The sequence below is a fragment of the Zalophus californianus genome, chromosome 12 (genome assembly GCF_009762305.2).
Source record: "Zalophus californianus isolate mZalCal1 chromosome 12, mZalCal1.pri.v2, whole genome shotgun sequence".
NCBI lineage: Eukaryota > Metazoa > Chordata > Mammalia > Carnivora > Otariidae > Zalophus > Zalophus californianus.
Window position 1 is genome coordinate 26,537,928 of NC_045606.1, and position 19,716 is coordinate 26,557,643.

At 33.5% G+C, this 19,716-nt stretch overlaps 1 protein-coding gene across 4 annotated transcripts in view; it reads right to left on the reverse strand.

Moving 5' to 3' along the window:
- PCLO (piccolo presynaptic cytomatrix protein) overlaps window positions 1–19,716 on the reverse strand; it is a 391,986-nt gene that overhangs the window by 123,808 nt on the left and 248,462 nt on the right. For all 4 annotated transcript variants that reach the window (XM_035723252.1, XM_035723251.1, XM_035723250.1 and 1 more), the window contains exons 7-9: window positions 16,082–18,269; window positions 10,390–10,526; window positions 4,390–4,480 (exon numbers count right to left, since the gene is read on the reverse strand). In XM_035723252.1, coding sequence (XP_035579145.1) covers window positions 4,390–4,480; window positions 10,390–10,526; window positions 16,082–18,269 — 2,416 coding nt within the window. The remainder of the gene's footprint in view (window positions 1–4,389; window positions 4,481–10,389; window positions 10,527–16,081; window positions 18,270–19,716) is intronic.

Here is a 19,716-nt window from a genome sequence, read left to right on the forward strand (position 1 = left end):
TCCAGATAAGCAAATTTATTCTCAAAATTTAAATAAGCAATAGAGTTGAACTCCAACTCAGGTCTTTCTGCTAAAATTCACTACCTATTCTCTCCACTTTGCAGCCTTGTGTTTGGTGGAATAAAGACTTTCAAAATCATTAAACAGTTTTTGATCAGTACCTATCACTCTATCTTTGAAGTTTTCAGTTAATAGTCAAAGGATCTATGTTCTAAAAATTATGGATCATTTAAAAGAAGATTGTATTCATGTATTTCTCTCTGTGAACATCACAAAAATATAAATAGTGGTACATAAGTATATGTGTGTACACAATTATACATACCAGTGTATAGGTATGAACAATAATGTTTTATAAATTCCTTGGCTTTATCTAAGTTATTCCTAAAATTCTATTGTAATAATTACTTATATTTCAGATTTTACTACTGAATTACAAGTAAATTATAGATAAGGATATATGTTGGGTTCATTCTATTACCCTAGCAATCAACCCAATGTAAATCACACCAGGGATGTTCAATAAATAAATATTAACAATTAAAAATTTATCCAATGAGTTATAAAAACAGTTGCAAAAAACATTTTATGTTGTATAGTTTTTTTTTACAGGAAGAAAAAAAGTTTATTTATATTGTTTTAATGTTCTCTATAAATATCCTTAGAATAACGGTTCTCAAACATTGTGTTTTAAATAGCCATTTATACTTTTTAATATTACTAAGGACCTCAAAGAGCTTTTGCTCATATGGATTACAGGCCTGTATCATAATTTAAGACTGAGAATTTAAAACATTTATTCATTAACTTAAAATAAATGCATTCTATGTTAAAATAATTATATTTTTAATAAAAATGACTGTATTTTAAAAATAAAACACTTATGAGATGGGTGGTGTTGTTTTACGTTATTGCAAATCGACTTAAAATTGAGCTAAATGAAATATGGCTAAATGCTCACATCTGCTCTGTGTACAGCTTGTTGCAATGGCACACATCGTGTAACCTCCAAAGAACTCTACTGCGCATATTCACGAGAAAATGGGGGTGCAAGGCAAATGCTACCTTACCATTTACTATGAAAATAGTTCTGATTTTGTGGACCCCCTGAAAGAATCTTGGAAACCATGAAGGTCTCCTGCTCGAACTGTGGGAAACACACAGAGGAAACAATAAAAAAAAACCACACACACACACTTTCTATTCCTGTCTTTTGTTTTGAAATTATTTTTGATTCCAAAAAATAAAAATATTTTTTCTTTTTTTTGTGAGGTATACTTGTTTCATGTGATTCTTATAAAACATTTTAATGCTACACCTTGTTAGGATGGCTTATTTTCTTTAATTTTTTTAAAAAGATTTTATTTATTTATTTGAGAGCAAGAGAGAGAGCATGAGTGGGGGAGGGGCAGAGAGAGAGAAGCAGGCTCCCCGCTTAGTAGGGAGCCTAAGATGCCAATGCCCAATGCTGATGCGGGGCTTGATCCAGGACTCTGGGATCATGACCTGAGTGGAAGGCAGACACTTAACCAACTGAGCCACCCAGGCACCCCTAGAATGGTTTATTAAACGATCATAAAAGATACACAATTTTTCTTTCAGTGGGTTTATATAACCAAAATGAAAATGCACTAATGACTATTTGGAACTTCTGTCAGGGAGGACAGATATACTACATTTTATTCTTCACTCCTTCCTTGCTTACATCCTATTGTATTTACAAAGGCATTTAAATTTTTGGTTAGATAGCTTTTTCATTACTGATGAAGCTACAAGCCACTGCTCATTTTCTCTAAATATGAAAAACAAACAGGAACTTAATTTTTTTATTATGGAAAAAGTCATACATATAAAAAAGTAATGCAAGCCTATAATAAAACCCAGTGTGGTCAATCTTCCAACTCCAACCATTATCAAATCATGGTCAATTTTCTCATATATTCCTGCGCCATTCTCCACACAACCAATTTTGAAAGAAATCCCAGACAAGATATTGTTCCATCTGCAAATATTTTAGTATGTATCTCTAAAAAAAAAAATCTATCCTTAATTTTTATTAAAAACGTTAACATCAAAGTGGTAACCATAGCCAAAAAACAACAGTAAATCTTTAATATCACCAAATGTTCAGTTAAGCAAAAAAAGGCTTTTGGTTGAGTGGCAAACAACAGAGAGATCAGCCAGGAGAACAGATGCTCTGCGCTAGGGTTTGCCTGCCATTAGCTTAGACCTTTTAGACGCTGTTGGCCATAGAAGTCATTTCTCACTCTAGCTTTGTATATACGTGTATTTAAATCCCTTTGAGGTACTGAAGATTTATTTGAAAACAACATGACTTGTTTCAAAACATCTAATTTACTATGAGATTATGCTACCCAAGTACACATGGAAAATATATGGAGTAGTACTCAGTGCAAGGGAAAATAATGGGGAAAATATTTTTATTTTTATATTAGGTATATATCAAAAGAAAAAGGGGCATGCAGAGAGATGATACAGAACCCTACTAGTAAACATATTGTTCAAAACAATGATTCTTGTTCCTCATTTCGTAAAATCTATATACAGAGGAAACTGAATTTAGTTTTCAGTCTAGAGTATTTATAATGAGATATCAGTAGCTCTCATTTCTGTCTTTACTATATTTTAAAACCTTTTTCCTAATAAAAGGAAACAAAATAATAAGTTGCAAAAGACAGGTAGGAAGGTTGAGGGGATGACTAAGACAGTATAAAAGCAATAATACAGCTAGAAGATAGATAGTGACACAGAATTCTGATGATTTAGTAATATTTCTGTTGTTCTCACTAAAAAAAAAATTGGCATTGCTGGAAAGTACAATGTTGTTTTGCTTTATGAGCTGGAGGGAACTGAAATAGTTTGTAGAAGTAATTATTCCATAGAGTTATTCCATTGTAATTATTCCAATCCATAGAGCCCATGGATTTTAAGATTCACCCCTGGGATTTTCATCAGTGCTTAAAATACAGTGTGCATGCGATAAAACTATGAAAGTTTAAATTATCTGTCTCTGGTAGGAGAAAAATTACCCAATCTTAAAAGGAAAACAGCATTAGACTCCTAATCGATTCATTCTCTATGAAAATAAAGAGAGGAAAATTGCTCAAAGCAAAACCTGTTCCACATCTTCATGCTCCATGGTCTAAAATATGCACAGAACAGGAGCAAGTAAACTGAAAAAATATCTATTTTTGCTCTTTGTTATATCAGTCCTTGCAGGAAAAAAAACCCTCCAGCACATATACCATGTTAGATATATCACCTCTACATATCTTCATATATATACATAAACATATGTTTATGAATATACTTGAATGAGAATACAGGTCTATTCATATTTCAAAAGTCATTAACTTTGACAGAATTTATATTTTGTCTCAAAGATCTAAACAAAAAAAATTTATGATATAAAAATTCCATTATCTTTTAAAAGCATCAAGGTCATAAAACACAAAGATTGCGAAACTATCAGACTGGAGACGAAGAAGGGATGACAACTAAATGAATATGAGATCCGTACTGGATCCTGGACCAGGAAAAAAAAAAAAAAAGAATTTAGTGGGTAAGTGGGAAAACTAAAACTCTAGAGAAGGCTTGTAGATGTGCGTGTGTGTGTTTTAAAGATTTTACTTTTAGGTAATCTCTCCACCCAGTGTGGGGCTTGAACCTACGACCCTGAGATCAAGAGTTGCATGTTCTACTGACTGAGCCAGCCAGGCACCCCAAGGCTTGTAGATGTTTTAATAGTACCATATTAACTAATGTTAACTTCCTGATCATTATTAGATAGATGTTAACATTAGGGAAACCTAGTAAAGGATGGGCAGAAGAACTGACCATACTATTTTCTGGGAGTCCAGAATTTTCTAGGAATCTAAAATTTTTTCAAAATAAAAAGCGTAGAAACCTGTCATACATTTTGGTTCACATAAGAACACAAACAAGTAAACAAACAAAAACTCAGCATAATTGATAGTGTTCAATTGACAAGGTATAGAGGGGTTTATTCCTGAGAAGAATCAGAGATCTCTACTTCCTCTGTAAGGATGTTTTGTAGTTCTAAAACCAGTGGCCATATTGCTTGGAGCAATAATTATGGAGTATTAAAATACCATGTATGTTTTAAAAATGCATTAAGGAAAAAATTATCTAAATGTGTACCACTTAGTAATTTGTCATATTAATGACCATGCCCTTATAATCTTTTATTTTCAAATGTGTAGCCTGCTTATTTTTTGAAATTCTCCAAAACACAACTTTTGACATAAAAAGTATTTTCTAAAATTTGATAAGTCATCTAAACTGAAATCCAAATACATATCCTAATCTGATATTAAAATAAAAAGTAGATTATTTGATTTCCTTTACCTGAAACTGTGTGATCCTTCGAGTCTCTTGTTATTTTTATCCTTGCATGAGGAAAGATGTAGTGCATAGTCTTCCCGTTCATCTGTATAATCTACGATATACATATAAGGTGAACAATGTTTAAAGGCACTTAAAATGCAATATACAGATTTAGATTGTTTTTTTAAGTGTGTTGATTCAATCAATAAAAAAATATTACCAGATTCTCAAATGATCACAATTTAAGCATCTTACACTATACAGTATTATTAGTTTCTGACTTGATTGTGATCTTTATATTTATAACCAATTCCTCTTGCAAACTGATTTTATGCATTTGGGAAATTGATAGGCACACTTAACAGGCTCTAGAGAATGTCTGCTCCTATAGTGGTACATAAATGACAGTGGTAGACAATGTATGTGAAAACGAGTGAGTCTCTGATTTTGTTCTGGGCAGCCTAGAAATGGAAAGGTATTTTTTAATTTTTGGCAATTAAGTGGTCTTAGCGGAGAAAAGGCAGAAAAAAAAAATCCTCACACTATACATCTTTATCACTCTAATAGGACTGCTTTATATTTGTGCTGCTTTTATTGTGGAATTGTGCTTTTGCTATGCGTATCTACTACAAGTGTCAATGTACACTGGATGCTGAGTCTAGTTCTACATAAATAAAGCTTTTTCTCATTCTAATTCTTTCTGAGAACTTCCTTTTATTCAAAGCTGTGTTACTGATGGAGTTATTTCTCACTTACTGTTGACATTCCTTCGGGTAGAAACATCAACCCTGAAAGAGATTATGACTAGTCTGTGATTCCAATTCTCATTTTTGAGACTTGAATATGAGAATACTAGAGATTGCATTATCTCTGTCTCCCCCTGGCAAAATGAGACTTCTGAAACAAATTAGTGAATGCAAACTTATGTTTTATATTTTATGGTACTTTGCTTTTAAATGAGATTTGTGAAATAATAGGAGATAAAAATAGTGAAATATTTAGTCATATCTATATTGAGGAATTTATTAGTATGAAAGGTTCTATCACCTTAGAAAATTTTGACTAAAATTATAATCAAAATAAAGTTTAGTAAAGAGACATGCCATATTACCTATTTCAGAATATGTTTAAGAAGTGTGTAGAGTACTAAACCAAAATATTAAATAGAAGTTAGAACCCAAGAGATGTTGATTTGTGATTCCTTGAATACTCGTGTGGTTTTAATGTGTAAATCCACCTGTAAGACTGTTGAAATTCTATATATTAAAAGTAAAATATGTATTGAAAAATGCAAGCTTAAATTATAGCCTGTAGCTTTTCTTCTCTTCAGGAAAGAATAAGCTTAATCAGGTTTCTGATGAACAGAAAACACTCCCCAAACAGCAGAATCCTGTTGAGTCCAGGGATATTATCTGAACTCTTCAAAGTAGAACTAAAATGTTGTTTGCAAGATTATGCAGGGAGAGCTGTAAGATTTTCCAAATTTTTCAGCAGAGTTTTATCAGCTAGCCATTATCACCTTCTAATCTGTACTTCTGATGATGTTAGTAGAAGGGATGTTAGCATCTTCATTTCTATAAAATGCTGCTTTCAGAAAACCTCATAGCACCTCCTGTAATTTCAGAGACTGTCTATAGCTAGCAACACGAACTCACTTAATAAATCAAAAACATGAAACTGCCATAATTATGATCAAAGTGACCAAAAGTCTGTAGAGAGCAGTGGTATCTGTCTTCCATGTATGAACTAGTTGGATCTTAGCTCTTTTCTAAGCATTGCAGGTCAATGTTCAGAGTTCTCCAGCAGATGGAGTTTCAGGGTCAGTGTTGCTTCTGCCAAATAAGAGTAGGAATGAGGGCAGGACTGATGTCAAGTGGTGCCCACACTTTTCCCCGACTGTGTGTCTCTGGTATTACTGTCTTTTGGTGATTCTGCACTGAAAGGGCTATCAACTTTATGCCTCCCAGCAAAAGGATTCTTGTCTACCTACAGATATTTTCATGAATATTTGAGCCTTCATACTTATGAAATAATAACACTTCTGTTAACATACTGTTTATTCATAGGGACATTCATCCTTTTCACTCTCCTAAACACCATGCATGCTAGATACAGGGAAACGAGTGTCCTTCCTGTGCTCCAAGTACTGTGCTAGGCCCTTACAGAACTGCGGTGGATGGAGTAGGGAGCTCCTGCTCTCTAGGAGCTCATAGCCTGTGACATAATGCATGCAATACTATTGGAGCACAAAGGAAGAACACTTGCCCTAATGTGTGGGGAGGTGGTGGTGGTAGTGTGAGAGAAGGCTTCTTATAAGATGGCGCATATACACGGAGACCTACATAACAAGTAGAGGAGCCAAGATGAGAGGAGGAAGACTGTTCAGGGAAAGGGATCAGGATATCCAAAGGCCCATAATATAGAGGAAGAATGGCTCTCTCAGAGGAGCTTAATGTACCTCAATAATGCAGTTGCAGGAAGACTGCAGAAGGCATGGGCATAAGTGCAGAACGTGGAGGCATTTGATACTAATCAAGAAGTGTTGACCTTTATAATTACCCTGTGAGGGCTATTAGCCCTATTTATAGATGAAGTGAATAAAGCAAATCCATATTTCTTTCCTTTCATATATATATATATGAGGCATATATTCAAATAATAATATGATCTTGAGTCTAATAAAAATTCAGAAAAGATTTTCTGTTTCTCATGTATTTTTATATGTTATTTTTAAAGCAGATAAGTTCATGTTTGCATTAATCAATTTGGTTTTATTACTTTTGCCTGCAGGGCATTTTATAAGTATAAGTTCTTGTTATGTGTAAGTTTCCAAATAAAAGCATCTGGGTTGATTAGTACCAAGGGCTCAATATTACCTTTTTATGATTAGAGATCAAACAAGTGAATAAAATGAGAATGCCATTTTGCTATTCTCTCTAGACCAAAACACAGTTATGATGAGTTAATGACAAAAACAGTACTTTAAGATAAATGTTAATACAAAAATATACCATGATTTTTCAGCTTTATGTAAATGTAATGAAAACATATGTCACCTTCTATGTAGCTTGTTTAGAAAAAACTATAAAGAAAAACAAAGAAATTATTGTCACAAAATTAGCATATTTGTTACTTTTTTGAAGGAGGTTGAGGATTACCATCTGGAAGGGGCACATAGGGGTGTCTAGGGCAAGCATATTCCCTTTCTTGGTCTGTGTGTTGCTTATATTGTTGTTCACTTTATATGTAGTTTAAAATTTTGCCTGTTTGCAGTTTTGGTAACTGCATGTGTAGTTTTTTTGTCTGCATGTTAGATGTAAAAATAAAAAAATGTAAAAAACTTATAAATGTAAAAAATAACTTTTAATAAGAAATTATACATTATTTTATTACATTTACCTATAAATAATTCTAACAAGGATCCTTACATTTTCTACTTTATAAAAAAATAGCAAGAAATTCATGAAATGATTCTTAAATATATTCTGCTTAATTTTGGCCATTATATTGGTCTGTATTTTGTTTAAATATGATGTATTAGATCCTCAGTGGATTAAAATCATAAATCTGCAGATGTTAGTAACAGAAAATTAAAATCAAACAGTGCCATTAAGGTTATTAATGTTTCATCTACATACAAAAGAATTCCAGAAAATATTTTTTGAGGTGGACACAGATTATGTTAAAATGTATCCTTCAAGAATACTGGTTGAATAAATTGGACAAGATTATTCTAAATATTTGTGGAAATAGTAATGTCAGAAAATAATTGGGAGTTATTTTCTAGCCCTCCAGTTTATGTATTTCATCTTACTAAAATTTCTTTAAAAGATTTGTGTTTTCATTGACTAAATGCAGGTTTGTGGGAAATAATAAACTTCAAAGAAACAAAGGAGAGAGGTAAGATATAAAAACTAAGTCAATATAGAGAGATTTTTACAGTAAAATATATTCAAGGAAGCTATTTTCAGCTGACAGATTTATTATTCTAGTAATTATAGATAAAAAGAGGTAAATTTACATTTTATAAACATGTTCAAAATGATTTTATTATTTTCCTTGCTCATTAGGCTGATCTAATTGATGAGATTGAACTACAGCTATAATTTTAATAATAAGGTAATCTAAGAAAAGTCTAATGCAATTGTCTGATACACTGATATGAAGTACAAAGAAACGGAAGTATATGGACACGTATACAGAGGTAAACACAGCCCTAAACAAAAATTTTTTCAAAAAATATTTATTTATTTATTTTCATCATAAGTGCATTCCCTAATCTCCATCACGTATTTGACCCATTCCCCCCGCCATGTTTACCAGAGGAAAGATGGGTGGGGGATGGGACTAAACTACAATCTTATTAAAGATATCAAAAACTAAAAAGAATATTTATAACATATAAAAAATAATTCCAAGATTTCTAAAAATATGATAGCATATATAAAACCAATACAGAACAAAATTTTGAGATAAATTCTTTTTTTTAAAGATTTATTTATTTATTTGAAAGAGAGTGAGAAAGAGAGAGAGAAAGAGACAGAGCAGGGGGAAGGGCAGAGGGAGAGGGAGAATCCTGAAGCGGACTCCTCACTGAGCATGGAGTCTGATGAGGGGCTCCAGGCCAGGACCCTGAGATCATGACCTGAGCCAAATCAAGAGTTTGCCTCTTAATTGACTGAACCACCCAGGTGTTCCTGAGATAAAGAAATTCTATGTAACAGTTAGAAATTTGTCTATGAAAATTTAAGTTGCTTTGGAAGAAATCAAATTTGAGTATAGATACTATTTTTTCAATGGTACTTATATGTGTGATGAAAGTCATCTCTTTTACACTTTAACATGACAAACACTGAAGTAAATTACAGTAAGTTCATATGGTTTACCTTTGTTGTTGAAAATTGAGTTGTCTTCTATATCAGAGAATCACTAATCAGACAGGATTATTTAGGAATTAATGTATATGAAATAACTCAACTCTCTCTATGGGTATTTTAATGATTATGGGTACACAGCCTGCAAATATCTGATCTCTTAAGGCAACTGATTTAGGCCACTGGGCTTACCAGAGGAATCTCTCTCAATTTATCCAACTGTTGATCTCCTATGTGTCTTTCAAAACTCACTCAAATGTCACCTCATTTGTTCTAAAGTGAATATGACCATGAATTTTAGTATCATATTTATCTGTGAAATTTATCTCTAAGTTTTAGTTTCACTTATAAATAGATATTAATTGGGGCACCTGGGTGGCTCAGGTTGTGATCTCAGGGTTGTGAGACTGAGCCCTGCATGAGGCTCAGTGATCAGCTGGGAGAGTCTGCTTGAGATTCTCTCTCCCCCTCTCCCTCTGCCCTTCCTCCACCACTGCCGCCTCCCCTGCTCACACATGCACACGCACCTTCTCTCTAAAATAAATCAATCTTTAAAGAATATAAACAGATATTAATAGTACCTAATTTGAATTTTTCTGATGATAAAATCCAAAGATAAATATAAAACAAACATATCCATAAAATAGACTCTAAGATGTAAGTTCCCCTGTTTCCCAAAGTGAAGCATTCCCTGTTCCCAGCTGACTTGGTTTGGTCACCCCCTTATTTGCTATTTCTTAACACCTGAACACACTGTTACTGGAAAGCACTGAAATTACCCATATCTATTTCACCCAATATTCTGTAAGGTCTTCAGGAGTTACACATATTGTCCTTGCATAGTAGTGTTGGGTATGTTGTACAAACTTAACTATCTTTTGGAAGAATGAATCACTTAGATTGCCCAGTAGAAGCACTACAGCTATGCTGCAATGTTGATAGCCAGGGATGATTAAGTAAGGTACTCAGTACTTTAATTTACTGAAAAAAATTTTTTTATGAACTTGATTGACAAAGTCCCGTGCATTTTAGGATAACTGAAACCATTCTAGCATGACTATTTGATTGACTGATTGATGGATTGGCTGATTTTTTTTTGTGGCGGTGGGGGATAAATCTAAAAGAGATTTCTCAATATAGCACTTACTTGCTCTTGATGTTGACTAACTGGTCTAGAGTGGACCAATCTTTCTGGCAGTTTGCGATCCAGACCATGTCCGTTTTCCAAACGAGACTCCCTGGGTTTGTCAAACCAATCTGTTTCTTCACGACGCAGATGATAGGCTTTGGAGACCAAGGAAATATCAAACATTGCAACCACAACTAATACAGATCATAGAGGACAGCAGATGTTCTGAAATACCAACATGCTCCAGGCCTGTTAAGCATTCATGCATTTCAAATACAACTCCTAAGAGGATGAGAAAAATCATTTCCAATACTATGATAAAAATTTTGTACCATGGAATAACTTAGAAAAAAATAATGTACACACTTGTTCAACCTCTCAGAGCAAAATAAAACAAAATTAAATTTTTAATGAGAAGAAATTTAGATAGTGACTGAATAAATGAACGAGTGAATATTCCTCAGAAGTCATTTTATTCAACCCCAACCCTTTAGTTCCTACCTCCTTATCTCTTCCCACTACCTACCACCCACCACTAACATCTAAGAAAAATGTCTTCCTTCACTACAGAAGATTCTGTCACTTTCCCACTATCTTATCAATCACTACTAACACTTGGCTGCTGGCTTTGTACATCAAGTGAGTATTTTTGAAAACAAGACATTTCTATGACATTCGATAAATAAATGACAACATTTATTTCTAAGAGAATCCCAGGTATTATTGCAAGGAACATGTGTGCCATACTTACCTAGTAGCCTACTACTAAAATATATTTAGAACATTTTATTAAAAATTAAACAATTATTTTCCATGTGGCCATGGATTTAGGAATAAGATTGAAGAGTTCACTGATTGCTTTTTATACTTACAATGTGACAAAACTTGACATCTTAGAATACTTTTTTGAAAATGTAACCATATTTAAGTACATAATTATTTTAAATTATTCATCCCATTCAGTTCTTAGTACTTCCAAGGTTTTTTTAAAAAGCTATTAATAAGTGACCAAAAAAATCCCATTTTACCTAATATATAGAATTTGACTTCATATAAAGTTTTATTCTTTGCAAAAGGATCCCTAAGTTGTAAAAAGGATCTCTGGAAATACACTGTTGTTTTCTAAATGGCAGATGGAGCAGCCCTTCTCAAGTTCTCATCCTGAAAGATTTGTTGATGGTGTTACCAACTTAGGCTTTCTTGAAATTCTAGCATCTACAAAACCATACTTTTGAGTTCTTCTAACTCATCATAGTTTTCTTTTTCTGTCTATATCCTTGATTGTCTTCTCTTCCAAAACTTCCCAACACATTTTTTGCCAGGCAATTTCCATTATATTTTTGCTGGTAGGACTGGCAAACCCATAGCATATACACCGCTACTCACCTCTGTAACTCCTGTGATCTTGGTCCTGTGGTCACCTCCTCTGATTAACCACAGCATTTCCCCCAAATAAATATGATGAATGATGATGTGTCATAATTTAGTCATTCTTCAATTTGAGGAAATGCAATTATTACATACCTGGTTTGTGGTTGTATGTGCGCTTATCTGATCTCTAATAGGAGCTTCTAAACTGCTTGAGAATAAGGCTCAGATCTTTTTTTTTTTTCCCCGCCCTCAACACTAAAAACAATGCCTTGCAAATGCCATAACATTTAATAAATGTTTGGGAGATGAATGAAACAGAAAAATTAATCATCAACTAGAGAAAGAAGTAAATACCCTAATAATGATATATATATTAAAAAAATAAATACTAATTTGTCCCTTGAACTTCATTAATATTTATACAATCTTGACTCACAATATCCTTAATAATATATTATGGTTTTTCATAGTTTTAATTTGACCCCAAAAAACTGAACTTATGAAAAAATATTTAATGTAATAGAAATTTGATAAGTAAATACCAAATTTATAATGTAATCATTGGTCTCCTAAAAACTTACTAGACTATCCCCAACCATAGGAACACTATCATATTTTACTTCTTACATATTATTTCTCATGAAAAAAAATCTATACTGATTTTAATAAATGCATATCTTGGATTATCACTTAAATATATAACTTTCCTAATTGCACTTGAAACACAATCCTTTAAGTCATGTTTTCTTGGCTATGTCTATACAAATAAAGCAGAATCTCAACCTGATCCAAATTTTGTCAATTTGTTTCTGATTACATACTTTGTCTACTATTTCTTAGAATAACTCAATATGTAATTAAGTAAGGATGTCATGTTTTGTATAAAAGTTTATAGATCAATCAAGTGCAAACAGAGTGAATGAACCTACTTTTTTTCAATTTTTTTAAAGATTTTATTTATTTGAGAAAGAGAATGAGATAGAGAGAGAGCATGAGAGGGGGGAGGGGCCGAGGGAGAAGCAGACTCCCTGCTGAGCAGGGAGCCCGATGCGGGACTCGATCCCGGGACTCCAGGATCATGACCTGAGCCGAAGGCAGTCGCTTAACCAACTGAGCCACTCAGGCGCCCAATGAACCTACTTTTAAGTTGTGTTCTGTCTTCATAATTTATAGCAAATTGGACATAAATGCTAGTTGTTTATAACTGCAATTATCTGATCTGCCACAGTAGATCTGTACTTTAAAAATTAAATTTTATAAAATTTTCCAAATTAACTTAAATAATTGCCTGGAGATTAACATCTCCTTGTTTTAAACTGATGATATTTTCTTGAAATCTTAAATGTAAAATAAAAGTATGCTATTTTCGGGTGATGCATTATTCAAAGTTTTAGGAATAGTTCAGTTCTATTCAGTGTCAAAAACTGGTTGAAAAATTTTTTAAAAAAGAGACTATACTGATGCTTTTTTTGGGGGGGGCTTGGAGTATACTTTGAGAGAATGTTTTCAACAAAATATTTGTGTTTGTAGAAATAAATATAACTTGTTTTTAGCTTAGCTTTCCTCCAAATCTGCTCCAAAGAAGGGCTTCCTGCTCTGTAATTAACCAACCATGCATGCACATCAAATTGTGGACTTCAAGCTGATGGCCATAAATACTAAGCAATATAAATTATGCTTATCTAGACTTTACCTCAAGTGAGCTATTTCAAAATTAACTAAAGTCATATAGAACACATATGAAAAATATTCTAAGAATCTATAAATTAGAGTTTAATTGAATTCAGAGAAAGCACACAACAATCTGAAAGCAGTTAAATTTGTTTTTGTCTACCCAATACTAAATACCCTGTTGGAATGTTACACTTCTCAGAGTGATCTTTGTATCACTGAAATACAGATATGGCATATATTTGGTAAAAATTTATTAAAAAAACTCTTTGTATTTCATGACTCATAAATGAGTTATATAATTAGGAAAAATATTTTCTACTTTTCCCTTAATAATCCAAGGAATCCCAATATTTCAAAAGAAAAGTAGGCCATTGCTTTACCAGAAAAAAAGTAGTATGTTCAGGTGATTTAAAAGCAAAATAAATAAATAAATAAATAAAAATAAATATATGTAACATTTTAAAACTATAAATTTTAAAGATAATCACTACAATTCACACACATAATATTACATATATAATTCAATTTGTTATAGTTTTCCTTTGTCTAATTCTGTATCTATATATTCTTTATGACTAAATTTCTTATCTGGTTAATTTTTAAATATGTTTTAGTTTAATTGTGTAATTTCACCTAAATTTCACTTTAATTATTTATTTCTTTGGTATAATCTTTATACATCTCATAATTTTGTATGTTGCATGATGTGTCATCATCTACTTTATGAAAACAATGTTTTTCATACAGTCCTTGATAATTAGGAGTATACATCTTCCAAACATATCAATGAGAAATAAGACATTTGGTTATTTTTATACAATTATATGTAAATAAATACCACATTTTGGAATATCTAGAAAAATCTAAATGTCTGGCACCATGTTGACAAAACATCCATGATGAATAAATTAATTTGTCAAATTCTCTCAAATATATGCTCCATGTGCACACACAGCCTTAGGTGTTTAGTTATACAACAAACCTGTTAAAGTTTTTGTTTTATCTTGTTATTTTACCAATGTGATTATTGAAGAGTCTTTCTGTTCCTCTTCAGCAGTTATTTTATATATATAAAATGTGTGTAAAATGTGGATTGTGAAAAAAGAAAAAAACTGTTTCCACATAATATCATAACTCTTGTTTAACTGGAGAGATACAATTGACTAAATAAAAAAATGTACAAATGAAGTGCTTTATTAATCGAATAATTATCAATAAAAATGGTCAATCCAATAGCCTGTAGAGAAGAAAATAAATCAAAAAGGAACTAGTCTGTTGGGATTTCACTAAGAAAAGGAATCTGTCCACTTTCAGATCCGATGACTTATTTTAATCCTATTCAAATCTAGATTTGAACTTCTAAAATTGTATTAGTGTCTATATATAGAAGTAGAAGGAAAAATCTTTTCATAAACACTTATTTCCCTGTGACTCCTCAGGGAAAATGTCAGATTTAAAAGGGGGGTTGTTCATGTTAGTTTAGTGCTCTGCAGTCTTCAAAGGCATACAGTAATAATATTTATATTCAATGAAAACTATTTTATTTCCAGGACTCAAACCACACCTACATTCAAAGGTAAACCATAGAGGGAGGGAAAAAAAGAGGACCAAAAATCATGAGTGCTTCTGGCATGGAAAGGACTCTATATAACCCTTTACCTCTCTTCCCTTGCCTTCACAATTATATTTAGAGTAGATAATTTTCTAAAATCCTATCATTCTATATGATTCAACAACAACAACAAAATTATCGTAAGCCAGTTTTTAATTAAGGTATATACTTGCCTTAAATCATTTATTCAAAGAAAAACTAGCAAAACAATTTAGGATAAAAAAATGGGATGATGCAAAAAGCAAAGCCAAGGGAAAGCCTATATGGGTACACCAACCAGGAGGGCTTCAGCTTGCTAAACTCACAAAAGTAGTGAGGAAATTTTTGATTCTAAATCTAAAAAATGTGTCCTGTGTACTGACATGATTATTTTTTGTCAATATCATATTTAGTGCCAAGCTTTCTAGTATGTAATGCAAAATGCACAAACTTGTCAATTATGGTATTCATAGTGAGAGAAATAAAAATATTAATCCTTTATTTAAGGAGAATTATAAAATTCTACATTACACTAATATCAGGGATTTAGCCAAAGATACTCAAAAATAGAACATTCTCTGAATTAATGAACAATGATATCACAAAAATAACATAAATAATTTTCTATTACAAAGTCTAGCAGAATAGTACTTAATGGCTCCAAATATTAATAATTTCACAAACTGAAAGAAACTGACCAATATATTTAGAAATGCATTTTTAAAGATAGAAGAAACATACAATGACAAACTTTCCAACTATGGATTTAAAGGATGACCATATTTTATTGACACAATTACTTGATAATGGTTTTAGAAAAGTGGACACCAAACAAATCAAGCAAACAATCAAGAAACAACAATAAAAGAATAAACTAAAGAGAAATAAAGAAAAGCATGCTAGGAAATCTATACACAAGATCAAATTGCCATTTATAAGAAATAAAATTGAAGTAAACATGCAAAAGACGCACTAAGAAAAGTAGAATACATCCTTGGAGAAGGAAAATTAAACATGCAGAAAAACAAGAGTTTGAGTTTTGAGAGTAACAAGGTAGTGTGAGGCCCAATTTACCTTCACTGTCTGACATGGCATGTTGGAAGTCATCCATGATGAACGCTATGTCACGGTCGTAGCCTCGAGTTCGTGATTCTTCTCTCATGTGTTGCTGAACTTCAGGCAATGAGTGACTTGATCCAAACTGATCCCTGGTGTCTGCAGATATTGGTGGAAGAGGTCCAGCTGCAGCCCTGGCCATTCCCATTGGCTGGCCAACGGGACTGAGTGGACTTTCTTCTTCAGAATTTTGGGCCACAATTGGTATTCTTCCTCTACTCTGGCTAATTGGTAAGCTGGTCGGCTTAGTTCTGCCAGAAGGTGATGCATGACTAAAGGAAACATCTAGAGCTTCAGCCTCTTGAGCTTTCAGTCTTAGGGAAGAGCTGGAAGAATCTCTTTTAATTGATAAGTCAAGGCCATAGACAGAAGAAGGTCTGGAAGAAGGTCTGGACCTGCTGCCACTACTGTATGGCTTATCTGCTTCATCCTGCAAAGCCGACCTTAGGGTATTTCCTAATGTGCCCAGCCCTGTGCTAAGAGATGACCCCATAAATTTCTGTTGGTCTGTAATATTTTTTCTGAGGCCAAAAGTGATGTCATCTTGAAGCAGCCTTGCTCTGGAAGAAATGCCACCAAGAGAAGAAGTGCTAGAAGTCATATAGCTTGAATAATCAGGTTCAAGATCTCTACTTTCTTGAATGGGTGAAAATTTTGACATTTTAGGATCAATTAGTGACTTCTTATGTTTTGATTGTTTTTGATAAAGTATGGCTGCTGGTAGTTGTTTTGCTGCTTGTTTTTCAAGTGTGAGTCTACTAATGCTGTACTTTTCCGATTTTGGAAAATGTCTATAGCCCACATCAGCATGGTAATAATGGGAAAGACCAGCAAGGTGATCTAAGCTCTCTGCACCTCTACGGAATTCTTGTTTAATCTGATGTTTCAGAAGCTTTAACTCATAGGGATCTTCCATGGGATCTTCCTCTGCTTTCACATAACTATGCAATCGGGAGGAAGTCTGTAAAGGTGCTAGGAAATCTGTCACTTCTTGAGACCTACGTGTTTCAGTGGAGCGAAGGAGACGATCTGTTTTTGACAGATCCTTTTCATGAAGGCTAAACGCAGTGCTTAGTGCTGCTGTTCCTTTGGTAATCTCTCCAATGTCATCAATTAGGACATAATTTCGTGGAGTATGATGGTCAATATCTGCATAGAAAGAATCTGCAGATATGCTTGATATTGGACTGCTTGCCATGCTACTTCTTTCCTCCAATCCTATTCTCAAATCTAAGCTATTGTACTTACTCCCAAGATGAGAAACAGCATATGTATTATCAGTAGAAACAGGTGCTATCATCAGGGGTTGGTTGCGAATCACCTCATAGTTTGAAGTTATCTTGGGCTCCAAATATAATGTAGTTTGCCGTGGCTTTTGTTGTATCACCATCATCTGTGATGGTAACTGGTAAGAAGGTTGTGGGGTTGGTGTAGGTTGAGCTTGAGGAGTGAAGGACATTGTTGCGACAGCCTGAAATGCTGGTTGAGTCTGATAAGGTGAAACTTGCTGATGGTACAAAGTCTGTTGCTGAAAATGGGACTGTTGGGTGTATGGGGTAGGTGCTTGGGTAGGAAGAGCTGGGGAAGAATATTGGTATTGTGTATAAGGACTTGTAGGAGGAACTAGTTGAGATTCTGTTTGGGTTTGTGGTGGTATAAACTGGCTGAATTCAGTTTGGGGAGCAGTTCTCGGTCGCTCTATGCCATGCTGACTTTCTATTCGAGTTGGTCGGGTGCTGCTCACCTCACTGTCAGACATGTAATCCCGATCCTCAGCTACTCCCTGGAGGTAGGCTCGCTCTCTCTTTTCTCTCTCTTTTAATAATGCCTCCTTCCTCCTGTTAATTCCCATTTCCAGGTACCGTAACTTGGCATCAATCTCCTTTTCTTCCTCATCCAGTTCTGCTTGTTTCTTTCTCAGCTTTGCAGATTCCCTCTCTACAAGATCAAGTTCTCTGTCTATATCCTGGAGAATCTTGGCTCGTGCCATTGTGTTGGTTCTGCAGATCCTCCTCCTGGAAACTGTGCCCATTGTGCTGTATGTTGACTGAGTGCCTGTGGAGGTCTCCTCAGGGGGTGGGTTTGGTAGAGTTCTCTTAACTTTTTTCTGGGTGCCAGAAGGTGTCATGGTTTGAGAACCTTTTGTCTATAATACACAAAAAATAAAACTTTATTAAGAAGGGAAAAAAGATTTAAAAACTTTATAACTTACATTTTAAATAAAAATGATTTCATGTATGTTTTAGCCATGACAACATAATAAAACAAAATTTTTATATATTATTTCAAGTATTAGTCACAAATACAATTAACTGAAAGATAAATTTTCCTTTCTTGGCAAGTTGGTTATTTATTATTACAACTTCTGTAACATTAGAAGTGAATTTGGAAATCAAGCACAGAACTCATTGCTACGTGGGCTTATGTTTTAGTTAGACTCTTAAGAGAATTCTAGAAACTCATTTTTCATCCTGTTTAGTACACATAAAACTATTTGCTAAATGTATTCCCAGAGTATGTGTGTTAGATGTCTAAAATTTAAGTTATATTTGTTGAGGATGCACAGTTTCCACTGTTAATTTCAATTGTTTGCTTCTATCTTCTCATTCCCACTTCTCCCCCCAACCCCCACCCCCACCCAAGAGTGGCTGTCATTCCTATTCCAATCATAAAATATTTTGAAAGAAAAATTTTAAATCTCTAATGTCTTTTTTCCCCCAAAAAAGAGTAATCTAATTTTCTATTTAATATTTCATTATTTTCATGACCATTTGGGTCTTATGTTTTATTTCAATTTTATTATTCTTTAGTAATTTTGGTTTTAGCAACATATACATGAAGCAGAGGGAACTGACTGCAATAAAAACACACTGATTTTTTTAAAAAAAATCTTATATCATCATGAAATGTCAGATATGTTAGGTTTCATTTGGTTTGTCACAAACTTGTATTATAAGAATCACTGATCTTGAGAACCATACAATTTTAGAATATCAAAACATGTGACAGATTATTTTCAATAAACTGATGTAAACAGACAGTCTTTCCTAACACACAGAAAACAGAGACCTAGACAAAATGCCACGATGGAGGAATTCATCCCAAAAGAAAGAACAAGAAAAGGGTCATGGTCAGGGATCTAACTGAAACAGACACAAGCAAACTCCCTGATCTAGAATTTAAAACAGCAGTCATAAAGATACGAAGCTGGACTTGAGAAAAGCATAGAAGATACCAGGGAGTCCCTTACCACAGAGACAAAAGACCTAAAAAACAGACCAAAGTAGGAAATGCAATAGCTAAGATTCGAAACAGACTGGATGTAATGACCACAAGGATGGAAGAAGTAGAGGAATGAGTAAGTGATATAAAAGGTAAAGTTATGAAAAACAATGAAGCTGAAAAGAAGAGGGAAAGAAAAATATTAGATCATGTATATAGACTTAGGGAATTCAGTAACTCCATAAAGCATACTAACATTCATATAGTAGGAGTCCCAGAAGAAGAGAGGGAAAAGGGGACAGAAGGTTATTTGAGAAAATTGCAGCTGAAAACTTCCCTAATCTAGGAAAGGAAACAGACATCCAAATCCA